The sequence below is a fragment of the Adiantum capillus-veneris genome, chromosome 29 (assembly GCF_014529385.1).
Source record: "Adiantum capillus-veneris isolate H3 chromosome 29, ASM1452938v2, whole genome shotgun sequence".
NCBI classification, from domain to species: domain Eukaryota; kingdom Viridiplantae; phylum Streptophyta; class Polypodiopsida; order Polypodiales; family Pteridaceae; genus Adiantum; species Adiantum capillus-veneris.
This window is the reverse complement of record NC_140959.1, coordinates 123061023-123081308: the sequence shown is the minus strand read 5'-3', so window position 1 is coordinate 123081308 and position 20286 is coordinate 123061023. Positions and strand designations below refer to the sequence as shown.

The window sequence follows — 20286 nt, the reverse complement described above, 5'->3', positions numbered from 1 at the left end:
GGGTTTCTGGCAGAAATTAGGGTTAGAGTTTTTGCTCTCGGGAAGCCACATCATCTGTAAGTTGGCTCCATTCTTTAGGCTTTGACACGTCAACAATTTGTTACATGGTCCTACTGTCGCCAGGGCTGATCTGCAACTACAAAACGCCAAGGCTGAATCTGTGCTGAAAAACGCTAGGCTTGTCTGGGGCCTGGGAAGAAACAAACAAACATGTGCAGTTTTGGTCCCAATTACGTACCTGTTCCACCTTCGCGGGATCTAGCTTGACGCCTTCTGCAAAAATGATATAACCCAGATAAGTAACTTCAGTGAGAAAAAACTCAGATTTCTTAGCTGCAATGTACATGTCATGTGACATATCCAACCCTATGTGTCCGTGGACAAGCTACAGCATGACCAGGGTTCAGTTCAGTCAAGTCAGTCTAGGATAGGAAGTGATATGGCACTTTTGTGAGTCTGTTCGCAAAGCGTGCATGACCAGTCACTTAGATTAGATGCATATCCTCCAGTTGCACACAACATGATCATAAGCATTCCCATCAAAATCCATCAAGGGAATTTTCCAGTGTATTAAACCTATTTTCCCTATTTTTGACATTTTTCACTTATTTATTAAGTGACTTTTATTGGGAACTAGGTAGGGCAATTTTGCTAAGATGATATATAAGCAAACCAGAGTTAGCACTTTCTGGCAGAAGAGGCAGCAGAGACGTGACATCCAACAGTGCACCTTCTCAGCAAGACTCCCCCGGCAAGAAGGCATAGCGTTTTCAGCCAACAGACCCTAGACAAGCCTAGCGTTTTTCAGCACAGATTCAGCCTTGGCGTTTTGCAGTTGGAGATCAGCCCTGGCGACAGTAGGACCATGTAACAAACTGCTGACGTGTCAAAGCCTAAAGAATGGAGCCAACTTACAAGCTGTCTCCCTGTTGGCCCTGTTTCTCCCTGTTGGCCCCGTCTCACTGCTTCTTTCTACATTCTGATTCTCTGTGCCCTTTCTTGTGGCAGTGGTAACATTCGATGTCCTTGTTCTTCTTCTTCTTCTTCTTCTTCTTACCTTTACCTTTCTTGTTGCCTCCTTGAGCTATAAAAGCTCCTTTTGCATCAACACCACCTCCGGCTCTAAATGCGGAGTGCCCCTCAATCTGTATAAGGGAAGGGAGAACCTCGTCCCAAGTGGGAAAAGAGGTACGTCCAAATGTGAGCAAACTCTGAAAGTAAGGATCAAAGCGTGGGGGAAGCTTGAATAGTAAGAGGCCAGCAATGTGTGCCGAGATGATGTCACCTCCGACAAAGACAAGGTCATCCCAGAGTTCCTACATGCTGCGGGTCAACCCATCGAGTGAGTTGAAATCCTTGAATTGGAGAATGTACGACTCCCGTTCAAGTGTGATCTGTCTGGCAAACAAAGTCTCCTCAAACTTGTCAAGAATTCGTCTCCACAATGGATGTGCATGCTCCTCTTTGGAAACTTCCTTCGTGATGCGGTCCGAGAGGTTCATCATAAGAAAGGTGAAGACTCGTATGTCCCGATCCACCCACTCGTCGATCTGGGCTTGAGTGGCGGTGCGAAGGGAAGGCTAAGTAGCCGAATGGGTGAAATCATTTAACCATTCCCAGAGTCGATGGTAGGCAATGATTGTGCGGACTCGTGTCCTCCACACGGAATAGTTGTATAAATCCAACTTCTTCTCCTCAGCAAACTGGGTGAGGGCATAATTGTTGGATGTTTTTTTTTTTTCGAGAGAAGTTGAATAGTATTAAAAGATGCTGAAATAAAAGATTACAAAGAACCCACAGGAAGGGGGTGGGTGAGGACATAATTGTTGGATGTTGCGTTGGCAGATGCCGGCGTAGGCGCAGAAGTGGAAGTGGCCATAGTTGCAAAAGACGCAGTGGCCCCCTTCTGGGACTGTTGTTGTTGTCCCTTCTGCTTCGGAGTCGACATGTCGCGTGCTCAAAGAGTAGTCCCAGAGGTAGATCGATAAGATCCCAAGTCGCCGATGAAGGTACCGTCTCCAATGCGGTAGCAATCCAAAATAACCGCTCAGACAACCACCGGATGGTGTCTTGCTGAGCAAGGTCAACCGCACAAAAGGTAAAAATTCAGCGTGCTGTCCGCCCTAAAAAAACGTTGCAAAGGGTGCTGAAAACGCTGCTGTAATAGAGATTTCAGCATGCCTGTACGCCATCGATCGGTACGGAAGCGTCGCAGAGTGTCAAAGGAGGGGGTTCTCGCACTTCTCAGCCGTCGAGGGGCTGAAAACAGAGAAAAAAAACAGCAAGTAATAAGTATCAAAATGGTGCCGATTGGGTGTATATACCTGTCCAAGGTATAGATCTGCAAGTGCCTGGCAATAGAAGGCTTTCCAAGCGAGTAAAGGCCGCTTCCTCGAGTGCGTATGGGCAGCATGTGAATGAAAACACAGCAAGTCTTCAAAAACGCTGGCAATTCCAAAAAACACAAACTGTTGCAGAAAACGCAAGCTAGTCTGTTGCGAGTTGTTGCTAGGAGGGTAGCGCCAATAGGGGGATGCGGATCAGGGCCAGACAAATGCAAAAACGCAAGTCTGTTTGCAAAAAACATTAGGGCTGATAAACGTTGGTCAATGTTTTTGCAATTTGCCACGATGGAAGGCTGCAAAATTGCTAGCGCTAGATAAAAACTAATATCTAATTCTCCAGAAGCTCGCTGCTCCTGTTCCCCCCTCGTTGCGCCATCGCGTTCCCCCCCCGCCCCCCCGCGCTGCCCGCCAGCCCTCGCTGTCCCCCCCGCTGCCCTGCCTGCCCTCGCGCCTCCCCTGCTCGTCCGAGCGCTGCCCCCCTGCTGCAGCCGTTCGCGCCACCATCCCCTCCCCCCCCTTCGCCCCCGCCCGCTGCTGCCAACGCTCCCGCCATTGCTGCCCCCGCCCGCTGTCGACAGTGCTCCCGCTCCCGCCCCCCCCCCCCCCCCGCCTCCTTTCTTTCTTCATGGTAGCTTCCTACAATTCGGCTCCTACAGCACTGAGTTTTTTTGGGGCAGTGCTCGACGCGCCCAGTTGCAGAATCCTCCCGCCGCCCTTTTCTTACACCACAACAGTAGACACAGATGGAGGCTCCAGCTTCGCCACAGAGGGACTCGCCCGAAGCCCCCTCGCCCGACCCCGTTGAGCCCACCATTCGACTTGCTCTTTCGCCGACAGAGCAAGCGAGCCTAGCCGCAAAGGTAGAGCGACTGCAGGCGACTTCGGTCATCTGCAAGATTCTCGGCACCGGACCTAGCAGAGGAGAGCTGCGTGACCTTCTCCAGGCCCGCCTTCTCACAGAGGTGGGCAAGATCTTGAACGTACAGATTCTCGGACAAGGTTACTATCAGATCGAGTTTGAGACCTCCGAGATGGCGTCCAAGGTCATCGCCATGAGTCCACTGACCATCCGAGCAGCACGTGCCCACTTTCGACAGTGGAGACATGGTTTTGACCCTGCTTCGGATGTTCTAGTAGAGGAGGCAGACATCCCCATCTCGGTCTGCTTTTTGGGTTTGCGGAGGGAGTACTTACCACTTCTATCCGGGATCGGCTCAGCCATTGGGACTATCCTGGAGACACCTCGTACGGCAGCATCAGTAGCTGCCAAGGCGGCTGGCATTCCCTCAGTTCGAGTTTTGGTCAGAGACACTCACACGCTCCCGAACGTTATTCTTTTGCCTCGGGTGAGTGGGGGTTGGTTTAGACACAGTGTGGAGTATTCGGGCCTCCCGAACCAATGTTTCATTCGTCGACAGATGGGCCATCTAGCGAAGGCCTGTCCACAGAGGAGGCCTTGACCTACACCATAGCCTCAGCCTCAGCCCCAGCCTGCCAGGGCTGGCCCGTAGCCACACAGACAGAGACAGCGCACACATGCAGAGCCACCCTCCGAGCCTGGGGCTCCAACGGAGGAGGGATGATAGCAGGCCCGTGGTAGACGACGACAAGGGCCACAGCGTCAGCCTGGCACTCAGAGTGGCCCTCAGGCGCCTACCCAACAGTAGTGGGTTCCCACAGGGAACCGCTTTGGTCCTCTTGAGCAAGAGGAGGTCCCTGCTCCAGCCCCCACCCCAGCTTCACCCTCGACAGCCCCTCCCCCCCCCCCCCCCCCCCCCCAGAGTTTCCCCCCCTTCCTCATCCTCCCCCCCACCTTCTGCCCCCGCCGCCTCTTCACCTCGCCCCTCTACCTTTGTCGCCCCCTCCCGCCCCTCTTCTCCACCGCTTCCCCCAGCTCCTCCCCCCCCCCCCCTCTTCCTACTCCAGTTCCAAAGTCGACCCAAGGGGCAGGGCCTTCTCCGGTGGCTAGGAGATCTCTTGGCAGCGCCTTTGCCACGAGTCGCCTAGCGAGAGAGGGTCAGCCTTTCTTACGGCCCCTTCTACAGGTACAGACATCTTCCCTTGCAGCTATCCCTCGTGGTCTGACGAGCATTGACATACGGCGCCGCTGGGACTTCTTCGACTACGGCTTCACTTGTTTTCTCGGCGATCCCTCAACAGACCATGAGGCAGCCTGCTTCAGGGTCTATGCTCTGTTCCTTGCCGCTAGGGGGACAGAGGCCTTGGACTCAGCAGTTGGTTTCTCCTTCCCCCTTTGCGTCAGGGCCCAAACAGAGTGGACTCTCGACTCAGTGTTGGGATGGTTGCACACACAGGTCCTAGAGTTCTCTCACCACATGGGAGAACTAGGAGTTACAGAAAAGCTACAGACTTTGTGGCCATTGGCCAAGTTTACGGTGACACCCCTAGACTCAGCACGATGTAGGCACATTGTGGTTTACTTCTTTGCTGATACACAGTGTTTGCCATGCTATGTATACATTCATGAGGACTCCTGGACAGAGGAGGTTGCTTTACGCACGGCTCACTCTGCTTGGGATTGGGCTAGGCACTCATTGCAGTCACGCCTATCTAGAGGACGCTCGGATGCGGATAGCCAGCCTCAAAGATAGCCCGTCTAGCTGCTGCGGCAGCATCTGTTCTCTCTCGCTCCCCATGAGGATCGTCTCATGGAACGTGCAGGGACTATGTGGGCCCCAGTTTCAGCGTCAGCGGGGCCGATTGCGTCAGGAGCTTCAGCGTTGCCTTGTGGGAGGAGAGATTGATCTCCTTATGCTTCAGGAGCACCATCTGTGCGAGAGCCTCATTCGGCGATGTGGTCAGCTTTTGCGTGGACGATATGATACTTTTTGGTCAGCTGCTTTTGGACCTGGAGGCATCCAGGGTGGGGTATGTATGACTATTGCGGACTCATTGCAGCAGGCCATTGTGGACAGAGGGATTATTGTGCAAGGCAGGGCTCAGTGGATTACTATGCAGGTTCAGGGTAGCCTAGTGGGTTTCCTGAACATCTATGCGCCCAATGTGGCGAGTGCTCGTGCAGAGTTTTGGTCACAGATTGTTGAGTCTCTGTGCCGCACGCAGATCACTGGTGCATAGGAGGGGACTTCAAGATGTTGGAGGACCCTTCTGACAAGATTGGTGGCAGCCATGCTACTGTGCATGGAGTCGAGTTGGCAGCTTGGGAGAGGTTTTGTATGACTCTGCGGGTCTCGGATACATGGCAGCACTCTGGTTTTGTGAGGCCCCCAGACACTCTTGCCTTCTCTCGATCGGACCGCAGAGTGGAAGGAGTGAATCTATCGCGAATAGATCGCTTCTACACTAGTGACCACTTCAGTGACTTGGGAGGGTCAGTGGGCATCCTGGCAGGGACCTCCTTCTCGGACCATGCACCAGTGATCCTCACAGTGGCAGACAGGCAGAGGAGTGGGAGCACGATGCTTCGCATCCCAAAGAGGGTCTTGTTGGACTCAGCACTCAGAGAGAGGGTAGAGGCTCTCTGGACAGAGGGCATGGACAGGCAGGATTCTCCTGCTGACAGAGTGGCCTCACACCTAGCTCAGATTAGCCATTTTTTTCTCCAGGAGTCTCTGGCTCGCCGGGCTACAGCGAGAGAGGCGGAGCAGCGTCTCAGACGGGGCATTGCTGCATTACAGAGGATGCAGGAGCAGCATCCAGATAGTCCTTGGTTGGAGTAGCAGTTACAGCAAGCTCGACAAGAGCTTGCTAGCGCAGAGGAGAGGCGACATGAGTTTGCTTTCCACTGACAGGCATCTCACTGGACTCAGGTGGGCGACAGAGTGACTGGTGCTTTCTTTGAGACAGTGGGACCTCGGCACTCGCATGCCAAGGTCAGTCAATTGAGGAGGCCCGACGGGTCAGTTGCTTGTCAGCCCGAGGATATGCATGCAGTTGCTACTGACTTCTACCGTAACTCCACGGCTCGACATTACACTTGGGGGGCAGCAGCTTGGTCCACCCTCACGGACCCGGCACTTCAGTTTGAGCGACCTACACTCCAGCCTGCTACAGAGCTTACTCCACAGGAGTGGTGCAGTGAGAGAGAGGAGTGTTGGGAGCTCATCAGTGGCCTGACACTCTGGTTCATCTGGCGGGTTATAACCGGCCTGTACAACGTAAAGGGCGGTACTATTTCAATTACCTGTTAACTTTACACAAAGCACTGAGAAGGGAAGAGAACACAGTTGCGTCCAGCGACTAGAATGTCACTGCGCACACGAGACCGACACCCTGTAGGCCCCAAAGACTGGCGCCCCTTTCGGTATTTCTTTATTCAAATTAAGGTAGACGATCCGACCACTTCGCACAAGCTTTCACAAAGCTGTCCAAACCTAGCGAGGGCTGAAAACGCAGGTTTTCGACCTGATTTTGGCAACATAACGGCGCAAAAACCCCTGTAGGTCAAAAGCACCGGTCTAGGACGGACTTCCTCGCTATCTGGAAGCTTTCTGGTGAGCTGTCACAGAAATTCAGCGGGCTGTTATTCCCTGTTTTTCACTCCGGGTGCCCAAAAGCCTGTACATGCATCCCAAGGCTCTCACGAGGCTCCCCCGGTGTTCCCTTGCAGTTTAGGTGCGAAACCCTAAACCTGCAGAAAAACACAGCAGGCTGTAATTCACTGTTTCGAATCGTTTTTAGCGGAGCGAACACGCCTACGCGTGTCCCAAGGGCTCCCACACGCAATGGGACAGTTCCCCTGTGAATTGGACGAGTTTTCACGCGAGAAAACTCTCCGGACTCGCAATCTTTCGGGATGGAATTGTGCGTACCTGTGGGGGATTAGCAATTAGCTAATCCGGTTCCTATTCAGAAGGCTCTTGCCTTGGCAAACGCGCATAAACCCCCAGAACTGTACATGTTCAACTAAGTAGCCCAACTAGTGGGGCATTACCATATGTGCCAAAGGGGAGAGAGAGATGCACGAGAGCAAGTCATCGCGCTACATGAGACAGGAGAGAAGGCAAGCTTTCCATTAAAGCTGTAGACCTGCACCCACTACTCACACACACACTGTAGGTCACTTGTGTTCAAAAATCAGCCTCCTCTCTCAAATTGGGCGCCCCCTCTTCACAATGGAATTGGAAAACTGCACCAAGAGCCGCCATGTGTCCAGTTTGCCCCTTTTGAGTTAATTCTCTAGTTCCCACTGACTTATAAAGTTATAAGTGACTTTCCGAGTGGCCCAGACTTCATTTGGCGCACACAGGCTTCCATACTCATGAGAATTCAGTGCTAACTGGCCCGACCAATCCCAAACTGACCGACCAAGACTCCCGCTGTGAGAAACCTATTCGGCCGCAGCCGTTTCACACTGGCCATGCAATGTCCACTTGCACCTTTTCAAGGGTTCCGGGGAAAACAAGTAAAAATAAAAATATCTAGTACTTATTTACGAAAGGCAACAGGAAAAATACACCTCCTGGTGACACACCCCACCCTTGAAATACTGCAAGCGACCTCGCTTGCATGCCAATAATACATGCGGTATCTGTTGATATCACACATATTCTATGATGGAAATCCAAGATATACATGCTTCCGGAAATGTAGCGTTGGACGATTAAACAATCCCACCAACCTGGCTACGACACATATATCAAGCATAGAAGTCTTCTAGTGTACTCTGAAGCACAAACTTCTCTAGCTAAATTCTGTATGGAAAGAGTAGATACAATTGCTTAACTACTCTCTTGAGCATCATGAACCATGCTCTTGCCTTGCTCCAAAAAGTCTACATCAAGTCACTGTGGGTTCCATCTGAAAGGCTTCAAGATACAATTGCAATAGCTGAGGTGAATCAAGCAATTCAGACTCTTCCATCCATTTGGCATCCAAGGATGGATAGTTCTTGAACTTCACCAAATAGCGTCTTGCAACCTTTCCTCTAACCTTTCTTTCTTTATGTGCCAATATCTGTTCAAGAACAAGGATTTCATCCAATTCTTCCACTTCGGGTTGTTCCTCATCAAGCATATTCTCTGGCACATTACCAACAAAGGGTCTTAGAAGGCTGACATGAAAAGCATTATGTATTTTCCAGCCTTTTGGTAGCTTTAATCTGTAAGCTACATCGCTGATCTTTTCTGAAATCTGAAAAGGACCATAATATCGCATACTGAGCTTAGGAAACAAGCGTTCCTTGCCTTTCCTTTTCCTTAACCTGGCCTTTTCAAAGCGCAAAAGCACCCAATCACCAAGTGAAAATACAAGTTCACGACGGTGACGATCAACAGCTTTCTTTTGTTTAGCTTGAGTCTTCTCAAGAGCAATCTTTATCTTCCTGTATGTTTCATCCATATCTTGCACATACTTGTCTGCCTCAAAAATCTTGTCCTTAGTCTGTAAAATGGGCGGGACTTTCTTCCCTCCTTCCACTATCTCAAATGGTGCCTTACCTGTTGACGTATGCAAAGTGTTATTGTAAGCATATTCAACCAATGGAAGATGGTGTTCCCAAGTTGCCTTGTGCTCTGACACATAACATTTGAGCAGGTCCAAGACAGTAGAATTTGCCTCTTCTGACTGTCCATCAGTTTGCGGATGAAACGAAGAAGAGAACTTTAGCGTAGTGCCCATGTTCTCAAACAATGCCTTCCAGAAAAGACTCGTCATACGTGGATCCGTATCACTGACAATTGACTGAGGCATCCCGTGATATTTAAAGATATTGCTCATGAATATCTTGACCATGTGTTCTGGCTTTATCTTCTTCCTCACAGGAATGAAATGGGCTTGCTTAGTGAACCTACAAATGATAGTCCAAATCCCATCATTGCCTGTTTGCGTCCTTGGAAGATCAAAGATAAAGTCCATTGCTATGCTTTCCCATGGCCTATCTGGGATTGGCAATGGCTGCAACAATCCAGGTTGCTTTTGTCTGTCAAATTTTGACTTTTTGGCATACTAAACATGATCTTACAAATGTGTCAACATCTTGACGTAAAGTTGGCCAATAGAAGAATGCCTCAACCCCTTTCACTGTCGCATCAATTCCACGATGCCCAGTATAAGGTGGAGCGTGACTTTCCATCAAAATCTTTGGCCGTAACTGTTTAGTAACGCATAACTTTCCATGCATCATGAGAAAGTCATTCTTAAGCATATAGTGCTCATGATGTTGCCCATCAACAAGCTGGTCATAGATCCTTGCAAAATCTGAATCTTCAGCATATTGTGTCTTCATTTCGTCTAGTTCACAATGGTACAGAATTGACACTGCTGAAATTTGGGGCTTTCGTGACAACGCATCAGCCACCACGTTCTTTTTCCCTTGCACATGCACAATCTGAAAATGGAACATTGACAAGATGTTTGCCCATCGCATGTGCTTCTCAGACAACTTCGTCTGTGTGAGAAAATATCGCAAGGTTTGATGATCCGTTTGGACAACAAAATCAGCCCCTAGCAGATAGTGTTTCCAACTAGTGAGAGCATGAATTACTGCCAGCAATTCTTTCTCATAGACTTGCAAGTTTCTTTCAGTCTTCAAAAGAATTCTGCTCTCATATGCGACTACTCGGCCATTCTGCATTAGAACTGCACCAAGACTATGGCCACACGCATCACACTGAACCACAAAAGGTTTCGAAAGATCTGGCAGAATGATTACCGGATCTGAAGTTAGCTTCTCTTTTAAGTGTTTGAAAGCTAAAATTTCCTTGGCTGTCCACTTGAAAGTAACTCCTTTTCCTTGTAGTGCATGGAGTGGAGAAGCAATCTCAGCAAAATTTTGGATGAACCTCCTGTAGTAGGAACATAAGCCTAGAAAGCTTCGAATGTCATGTACGGACTTCAAGTCTGCCATGACCTAATTGCTTCCACTTTAGCAGGATCCATGCGTACCCCATCCTTTGAAACAATGTGCCCAAGGAAGTGAATTTCTTGCAAAAAGAATTCACTCTTCTTCGCATTAATGAGTAGCCTATTCTTACGTAACTCATTGAAAACTGCAGTCAAGTGATCCCTATGCTCCTCTTCAGACTTCGAATAGATAATCATATCATCAAAGAAGGTACCCACGAAGTTTCTATGTGGTCTAAAAATTATGTCCATCATTCTATTAAACGTGGCAGGAGCATTTGTGAGACCAAATGGCATGACAAGAAACTCATAGAGACCAAATGTTGTCCTGAACGCAGTCTTATGAACATCTTCTGGCCTAATGCGTATCTGATGGTACCCACTCTTTAGGTCTATTCTTGTAAACAATGACGCTCCCTCAAGCCGATCAAGAATGTCATCTATCCTCGGTATGGGGAACTTGTTCTTGATGGTATTCTTATTCAAGGCGCGATAGTCAATGCACATGCGCCATGAACCATCCTTCTTCTGCACTAAGAGCACTGGCGAACAAAAAGGGAATGAACTGGGCTGAATCAGCCCCTTCTCTAAAAGCTCGTTAACCTGACTCATAATCTCTTTCTGTTGGGCTGCACTAACCCTGTATGGTGGTCTATTCGGTGGACTAGAACCTGGCACAAGATCTATAGTATGATCCTCAGGTCTCTTAGGAGGTAACTCCCCTGGCAAAGAGTCCGAAAAACAATCACTGAAACCACTCAAAAAAGTTGACCTGTCTTTATCTAAGGTAGACAAATTAGATACAACTTGAGGTACTTCTTTTGCAAAGATCAAGTACGCAGAAAGATGATTCTTTAATACAGATGAAATAGCAGAAGCCGAAACAACCGGAACAGACTCGCCTTTAAGCTTTACATCAAGGACATGAGTCTTTCCACTATGTACAAGGGTAATCTTTTTGTTGTAAGTATCCACCATAGCATGCAACCTGTAACACCATGGGATACCCAGTAACACATCACAGCCCTCAAGTGGCATAATATGAAATTCTTCCGCATCCACATAGCTCTGAATGTGCAGACGAAGCTTCCCCAAAATGGGAGTAACGGGCTCTGAATGACCTGGGCATGCCAAACCTGCTTCCCCTGTCATACCGATCTCCTCTGCACGAATGCCCAACTTTGATGCCAATTCTGGTGATATGAAATTTGCACGGGCTCCTGGATCAAAGAAAACCACCACTGTCTGGTCTCTAACTTTGCCCCAAGCTCTGCACAGCTTTGTGGCATCTGTGTTTGATTGGTCTCCAACCAAATCTGGAACAAGTCCTGCACTTGGCTTTGGCTTCTTCCCTTTATGGTCTGACTTGTCATCCTTATCCTGTGACTTCTTCTGTGGGCATTCATTTGCAAAATGTCCTTCTTGTTCACAAATGTAGCATTTCTTGGCCTCCCTAAGAGCTTTCCGTTCTTCAAAAGTTTTGCCAGAAAAATGCCTCTTTTGTCCTTGTCCTCGTCCCGAAGAAGACTTAGACTGCTTCTTGGACGTATCACCTTCTTCAGTAGAGGGCTTCTTTGTGGGAGGCTCAGAAGGCTTTGCTGCACCATTGCCCTTGGCTGAAAACTGTTTGCCTTGGGACCCTTTCTTGTGGCTATTAAATCCATCGGAATCTCCCTTCGACAGATTGCTGGCCACTCTTGCATTCTCTATCAACTGAAACATATTCATGACAGTAGTCTTTGTGCAGTAGTCCCTGATTTTCTTGGGCAATCCGCAACAGTACTTCTCAATCTGTTCTGAAAATGGCACAAACCTGTAAGAGGTGACTGGCAACAGTGCGGCCCAAAATTGTTTATTGTACTCTTCCAAGTTCGCACACTGTTTAGCATTCAACTCGTGCCATTCTGTCATCACATCCACTTCAAAAGTGTTTGTCAACCATGCAGGCGCAAAAAGCTGTTTGAATTGGACCCACGTTGTTGGGGCTTGACCCTGGTTCAACAATGCGGTCCACCATTGAAGCGCATTCCCTTTCAAAAAAGTGGCAGCCTTGCGTATCTTTGAAGATTCCGCGAAGTTTCCTCCAGCATAAGCTGCATCGAACTGCTGTATGAAGGTCAAAGCCTTCAATTGATCCTCAGTTCCTCTGAAAGTTTCAAACTTCACTCCCTGCCCACCTTCCTTGTAATCCTTCAGCTGACTCAAAGGAGCCACATTATCATAAACAGGTGCCTGTAACAGTGGTGCTCCATGAGTGTTTATTCCAGCACTCACATCAACTGTTTTCCCTGTCATATCTGCATTTTGTACGTATGGCTGCGAAAAACCAGCCATACCAAATTGTGTTCCAGGCACTCAAAACTGGCCATAGGCACCCTGAAAACCTGGTTGGACACCCATGTTCACGTACATAGGGTTACCCATGCCTGTTTGCATTGTCCCGAACACATTCCCTGGCATATAACCTGTGGAAGGTCCAGCCATAGCTTGAAACACTAAACCACCTCCAAAATAACCAGGATAAGTATTAGGTAATGGAAGGGTCTGACGCATAGCGTGTTCATTACTCCCTTGACCATTCACAATTGGTTCCTGTCCAGCTAAAGCAAGTTGCTTTGGATCATTGGACACCGCTAGTTGCTCAATCACATGGGCTTTCCCTCGAGCATCATGAGTCCTCTGCGCAATGGAAATCTCCTTTTCCTGCAACGGCTCAGTCATGCCCTGTGTAGGAGGCTGAAAACCTTGTGTCGAAGCCTGTAAGAACTCCTGCATCCTTGGGTTGTTAGCCAATCCTTGAAACATGTCCATGCAGCAACGCAGTTGATTTCTAAACAACCTGTCCTCTTCTTGAAGAGTTGAAGGAACTTTCTCCGTGCCATGTGAGGAAGATCCCTCTTCAGGTACTTGGTCTCTCTTCTCCGCCATAACGACAAGCTCTGTGTTGCTTTCACCCACAACAATCCACGCTGCACTTTTTGAAGAAAAAGTGACTATCCCGTCGATGGAACCATATAACCGGCCTGTACAACGTAAAGGGCGGTACTATTTCAATTACCTGTTAACTTTACACAGAGCACTGTAGTATGGTCTATAGTTCAAAGTTTCTACACAGGCAACCGCTGCTCAATATGGCATTACTTTCAGGTACAGAGTTGAGGAGAGCAACACCGAGGTGTATCCACTTGGTGGCCAGTACTGGGGTGTCCATGATAGCTTCTTCATCGACTTGGTCTCACTATTGATGTCCACTATGAGTTGCAAAGAGGGTGTTAAAGTTTAGGCATCTCAAGTGAACTGCCAATGTGATCCCATTATTTAGTTTTGCTTTTAGGTATTTAATTTACTTATTTGTCAAAGTCTTGGGTAGTGCAATTTACTAGGATTGCTATATAAGCAACCCCTTGCCTCCATTGTATACACATTCAGTTATCCATTGCCAAGGTTGATTGGTTCAAGAGACTCTCTCTCTCTCTCTCTCTCTCTCTCTCTCTCTCTCTCTCTCTCTCTCTCTCTCTCTCTCTCTCTCTCTCTCTCTCTCTCCACAACCGCGCTTTGGTTGAGGGACTACCAAAGGAGTGGACCATGCACACCATTGTGCCGATCCACAAATCTGGCGACACCTTGGACCCAGGGAACTACAGGACTATCATGATTGGCCACACATTGGCCAAACTATATGGGGCAATTCTTGAGGCAGAGCTCAGCACATACGCAGAGGCATCAGGGCTACGTGCACCAGGACAGGCAGGGTTTCGACGCACTTTCTCGACCATCGATCACATCTTCGTGCTTCGCTGCCTGATCGACGGAGCGAAAGCACGGAAGAGACAACTCTACTATTGCTTTGTGGATTTCCGCAAGGCTTTTGACACCATCCCTAGAGAGAGACTCTTTCAGCGTCTCCAAGAGCTACAGATACCATCTGAGATGATATGGGCCATTCATTCTTTGTATGCACAGGTCATAGGTAGAGTGCAGTGCCCAGGTGGAGTATCAGACCCCATTGCTAGCACCATTGGTGTGAAGCAAGGATGCCCCCTCTCCCCAACCCTATTTGGCCTCTACATCGATGAGATAGCAGATTACATTTTATGAGCAGGCGGGGCAAGCTCCGACTTGGCAGGTACACCAATCCATATTATGCTCTATGCAGATGATATTATTCTAGTTTCTGAGACATAGGAGGGACTACAGAGCCACCTACACGCCTTGGATGATTTTTGCACGCATCAAGGGCTCACAGTGAACCTTGGCAAGACCAAGGTCATGATCTTCCACACCTCCAGGACAGTCCGGAGTAGAGCAGTGCTCATGGTAGCAGGTGGACAGGTTGACGTAGTTGATTCATATGTATATTTGGGGGCGACTTTCACTGGCACCACGGGCAGATTTTCCATGACCCAGGCAGCCAGAGACCGGCTTACACGAGGATATGCAGCACTGGCCACCTTAGAGCACAGATGCCACCAGGCCCACTTCCTGAAGCCCCGCACCAAGGGGTGGCTTTTTGACACTTTAGTTACACCTGCCATGATGTACGCTGCCACAGTATGGGCACCAGGACTCTCACCACCTCTCTGGACACAGATAGAGCGCCCACAGATCATTATGATCTCTCGTTTGCTCCATAGCAAACCATCAGTACCACACGACATCATCAGAGCAGAGCTAACGGCACCCCCGATGCTAGTAGACGCCCTCTTCCAGACAGTTTGCTTCATCCATCGCATGCAAGAGCTTCCCCCATACAGACTCACACGCAGAGCTTTCGAGGCATCGATACAGCTACATCAGGAGGGGGACACCAGAGCATGGTACTCAGGTCACAGAGTGGTTCACATCCCATGGCTTGGACATCACAGACTTGCCCCCTTTTCAATATGATCTTGACTCCCTATACATACGCCTCTCACACCATGAGAGGAATCGAGTTCTCAGACAGGATCTCTGGCAGCTATACATCCGAGAGACATGGATCACACCCAGAGAGCCTCTTCCTACGAAGAGGCAATACTACAGAGACCACTTCCTGACCATCCTAGCAGATGGTTTCATCCAGAGACCGAGATACATGGATGTCCACATGCCACATAGAGCACGGGTCGCCATTGGACAGCTCAGAGTATCATCACACCAGCTAGAGATTGAGGCAGGGAGAGCTGCACATGTCCCCAAGGCAGAGAGGATATGCAGACTTTGCACAGCCAACATTGAGAGTGAGGAGCATTTTGTGTGCAGATGTAGAGCATATGAGGGGATCAGAGGCAGATATCCGACTTTGTTTGCAGATCAGCCCACCTTACACCAGATTCTTCAGTCCAGAGACCGACGACTTTTCGGCCGCTTCCTCATAGAGGCACAGCAACACCAGGACTCTCTCCTTCAGACATCATCAGTCGTGAGAGACGAGCGCCAAACACAGCTTACAGATTTCTTCCAAAGGGGCACAGTAGTACCACCATCCCAAACTACTCAGAGAGGAGTGACTCTACAGCAAGCTGAGGAGGTCCGAGCTCGCAGACTTCCACCTCCCCATGGGCGTAGGGCACCCCAACTTCACCAGAGAGAGATCCAGGAGATCCAGGAGCGCTACTACAGATCTCTAGAGGAGAGACGCATCCGGGCTTTTGCAGATCCAGCGGCCATCCTACGGGGATTGTTCACACCTCACCCACCCATGCATCATGTCTTACACCCTGATTACGGGACTGGATGGAGCAGAGATATGATAGCATTTCTTTCATGATTGAATATACCCCAGCATATAGGATTGCATCTCTCCCTTGTTTTTAGAACCCCACCCTTGTACCACCTCCCTCCTCCCTCAGTCCTTACACAGGATAGCTATTTTTGCTTTGTACCTTTTCATCTTTCACAGGATATCCAGAGGACACCCACCCCATGTACTTTGATTTGTCTCATAGGCCGATTTCGGCCTCCTATGGACTTTAAAAGATCTTTCTTTCTTTCTTTCTTTCACTCGTGCTCACTCCCCTTGGTCTCTACGCTTCCGCATCATCGACTTTGACACCTCCAAGGGACCCTCTCTATGGCGAGAGAGGTCTATGCTATAGATTACACAAATCTGGTACAATGGTCTAGATGCAATGGACTTTCCGACGATGTCAACGACTATGATGACGACAACGAGGACGGGCTGAAATCTGAAAATGAAAGGACTGCTCTGCTGAATTCTGAAACGCTGGCTGATTTGGAAAACGTTGGCTGAATTCGGCGACGCGGCGAGGATCTGTTACAGAGGTTGAGATCAGCGAGGCCAAGGGCTGATCTAAAGGAGCAGAGGGCTGAAAACTGAAAACGCTGGCCTGGTTTACTGATCCGGAATGCTGAAAACTGAAAACGCTAGGGCTGATCTGATGAATGTAGAAACGCCAGGCTGATCTGCAAGTGCAAAATCGCTAGGTACTCAAGGCTGAAAACGTTGATGGTTTCCTGCTGGAGCTGCGGAGTAGAGAAAATGCAAGTTCGGGAACTTCTTCTGCTGCCTATACGGAGTGCCCAAAGGTTTCCTTTAATAGTTTCTTAGCAATTTGCCCTACCTACTTTTCTAACAAAAGTCACTTATTAATAAATAAGTGAAAAATTTGTGCTTTGGCAAAAAGGGTTCTATGCTCTGGAAAATGCTCATGATGAGTACTAAATGTCATGCTGCAGACAATTCATTGGTTTTGGCAAGATTATGGACACAATGTGTTCCAAAGTTCATTGTCTTTAAAATCTTGGACATCATGTATTCACAGTTCATGAACGGGGATTCTGGAACATAGTGTAGTATAGAGTTCAACTTTCTGCGAGGCGCTTGGAGCTCAAGATGGTATCGTCTATATGGTGACAAGTTGTTGGTTGCAAATCCGAGGTGCCTCCAGTAGGCCTCTACCGGGTTGTCCATGGTAGCTTCTTGATCAACTTGGTCTTCCTATAAATGTCCATTATGAGATGCACAAAGGGTGTTAAAGTTATGCATCTCAAGTGAATGCCCAATCTGATCCTTTTTCTTTAATTTGTCATTTTTTTGTATTTCGTTTACTTACATGACACAAGACTACGTCGGCCAATTCATGTGAGGGATTCTTATATAACTATCCCTTGTCCCCATTGTATCAATCATCTAATTCATTGCCTCTTTGGTTGGTTCGAGCAATCTCTCTTGCATTCTCTCTCTATCTCTACGCTTCTACATCGTAGTCTTTAACAGAAACTTGGAAAAGGTGGCATTTGATGTTGTAAATCCTACCTGCATCTGTTACATGTGCATCATTTGCTTCTGCACCTGCTGCTATATCTATTGCTATTGACTAGCAACTGTGTTTGATCCCTTACTGTTGCTAGAAGCTTTTGTTGTGTTTACCTTCGCCTTTGCCTATAACAAAGGGTTGTTGATCACATCCTTTTAGTGCCGGATAAATGTGTTCATCGGTTGAACCTTCATGTGCTTGTTGCATAACGCGGATCTTGCAAATAAGTATAAGTCCTCCATGAGGAGTGTTACGTGCACACTACACTTGCGCACGTGGACAAGCTTTTGTTACAGTCTAGCATCAGTCTTAGCTTAGGACCTAGCCTCGCACTTTGTGAGCCTCTAGCAAGGCGTGCATGCCCAAGCCGGTCATAGTTGCATACCCTCTCTTACACAATACAACCTTTCGGCATATATGCATTTTACCACTTGTGAACCACCTTTCAGCATTGCATTTATTAATAAGTGACTTTTCATCTTCCGAATCGTGCGCTGTTTTGGTGGTTGCTCGCATTCAGCCATAGCCTTGTCGTCGTCATCGTACCAAGCACAAGTAGTACCAAAGTACCCCGCAATACTAAGCACCAAGTACCCGCAATAACCAGCACTTAGCCTCTCAAGTACCAAGCATCCACCGTAGTACCCCTCAACATCTACCGGAGTACCCCTCCGCTTCTCAGCAGTACCCAACATCAGTAACATCAAGTACCCATTAGCATCTCAGCATCTCATCATTTAACATCATTGTATGAGCATTTTTGTGCAAGAAATGAAGCAAGTACTTGCTCTGGCAACAAAGCAAGGGGGCCCTTGAGGGTGGTTGGGACCCGGCATACCGTGTCGTCTCTCTTTCTCTCTCTCTTTGAATCTCTCTCTTTGTGCGGAGTACTAGATTCGCTAAATCCTTACACACTTGCGCTGCACCTGACAGCAGCTTCTCTAAGCTTTTCCTAATCAAGTAGATATGGCTGCAATTTAGACTACCCATCCTAGCAGTCATCTTCACCAACCTCTTTCTATTCCCGCTCGACTTCTTCTTCAATTTCCTCTTTCATATAATCGTATTCCTCCTTTGAGTTGTGATGACTAGGAGGTGTCGCATCCATGGTCGATTGCTGCAAATCTTGATCAGACTCTTCCTAGGAGAAGTATCAACCGATGCTCTGCTACCACTAAAAACAGCAAGGCACCTAACAATGCGGTAAAACGATGCAACAACACTGCAAACTAATTGAAAACATAAAACTTTACCAGAAAGAGAACACTAGAGACGAGTTAGATGGGAGGGGAGTTCCCACTCAAAAGTATTGACCCCTCCAACTAGCACTCCTTGCAATAGTTCTTTGTTGTATTGATCAAGTTGTTTGTGTAGCCCACTCACATAAATCTAAGTCTAATGGGCTCACCTCGCCTCATATTTGAATGCGCTAGGCCCCCAAAAGCAGTAGCTTTACAAGTTACTTTCACAAGTCCCTAAAAGCACTGACAATCATCTATTTTCAATAAATCACGCCACAAAGCAGACCCATCAGTAAAAAAAGTGTCACATCAGCAACTCTGTACGCTCTGCCACGTCAACAATTTGTGCACCCCCCGTCAGCAGTACCAGATTGTGACATGTATCCAGACAAGCCAAAGGCTTAAAGGGCGACATGTTTCCCATGCATTCACATCTCCTGTTTACACAAAGTAGCAAGAAATGGCAAAAATAGCAACTTATACCCACATGTCATGTTGTAGACAGAGCAAGAAATCGGTGTGTTACCCATTCATTAATGATGCTAGTAGCTACATGGTTGTGAGATATGGCTTTCTTGAACTTTACCATGACTCAGGTCTCCTGTCTACGGCTTTCGTCACTATGCTTTAAACAAGGTTTTAGTTAGAAAGAAGACACCTTGAGCGCATGCTCCTCTTGACAGAAAGATCTGTTCCACTAATTGAATACCTAGCACCAAATGAAATGCAAGTGAAGTGTGTAAAAAATACCTGTGAGATCTCCGGTAATCAGGACAAGTGAGGGATTGATAAGCGCAAGCAAGGGACCCATGAGTGTTTGCAATGAAGAGGCACGATCAGGATGATAAGAGCTGATGTGGAGATCAGTTAGCTGCACAACCCACACAATGGCGTCACGCCTGCCATCGACATGTAACACCTCCCTTCCATCACACAAGACCGAGTGGAGTGAGCTGCAGCACGGACTGGCAAGCAAGAGCACCAACAATAAGCAGAGTACGCGTGAAGTATTGTCGGCCATGCTAGACTCTACTTCTGTCTGCTCAGCAGGTAGCTTGCTTCTGCGCGAGAAGCTTCTGACGACGAAATGGCGCGCCAAAGGCCTTGAGTTCAAGACGAGAGGAAAAGGACAAGATTATTGACGACTCTTGCCAAATCTCCAAGATTTCAAGGATTTTTTCGTATTTTAGTGTATTTTTTTGCATGTAAACCTAAAACGATTAAAATGCCCACCAAAAAGCAACCTTGCAATTAGGTCTCTCCAATCAATCTCAGAAAAATAAAAATATTTCAAAACATATTAAGTGCATAAGTGAAGGGTGAGTTTAGAAAATGAAAAGACAATGAAAGTGGAAAGTCAAAAAACGAAAGAAGACAAAAGTCAAAAGACCTTTTGTGTCCATATAAATAGGTGTTTCTCTGCTCTTTCATATTTCCTTTAAGTTCCCTTTAGCGTTTTCCTCCCTCTCTCCCTCTCTCACACACACACAATGTTGTATTCATCTTTCTTAGGTAATATTGTTGCAAATCTATGTGCTTCATCATTGCCATTCATTATGCGCTATAGATCTACATTGTTTTTCTTGTTTTTGAGTGGAAGCTTTAAATTAAAAATAA

The 20286-nt window shown here is 47.9% G+C and overlaps 1 protein-coding gene across 1 annotated transcript in view; it reads right to left on the bottom strand.

Annotated features, from left to right (window-relative positions):
• The window catches only part of LOC147419875 (putative metallophosphoesterase At3g03305), a 109915-nt gene extending 90111 nt beyond the window's left edge, over positions 1 to 19804 (bottom strand). The window contains exon 1 of the mRNA XM_086506072.1: positions 19420 to 19804. Within this exon, the coding sequence (XP_086362198.1) occupies positions 19420 to 19690 (271 nt within the window). The 5' untranslated portion in view covers positions 19691 to 19804. The remainder of the gene's footprint in view (positions 1 to 19419) is intronic.
• Between the last annotated feature and the right edge of the window lie 482 nt (positions 19805 to 20286).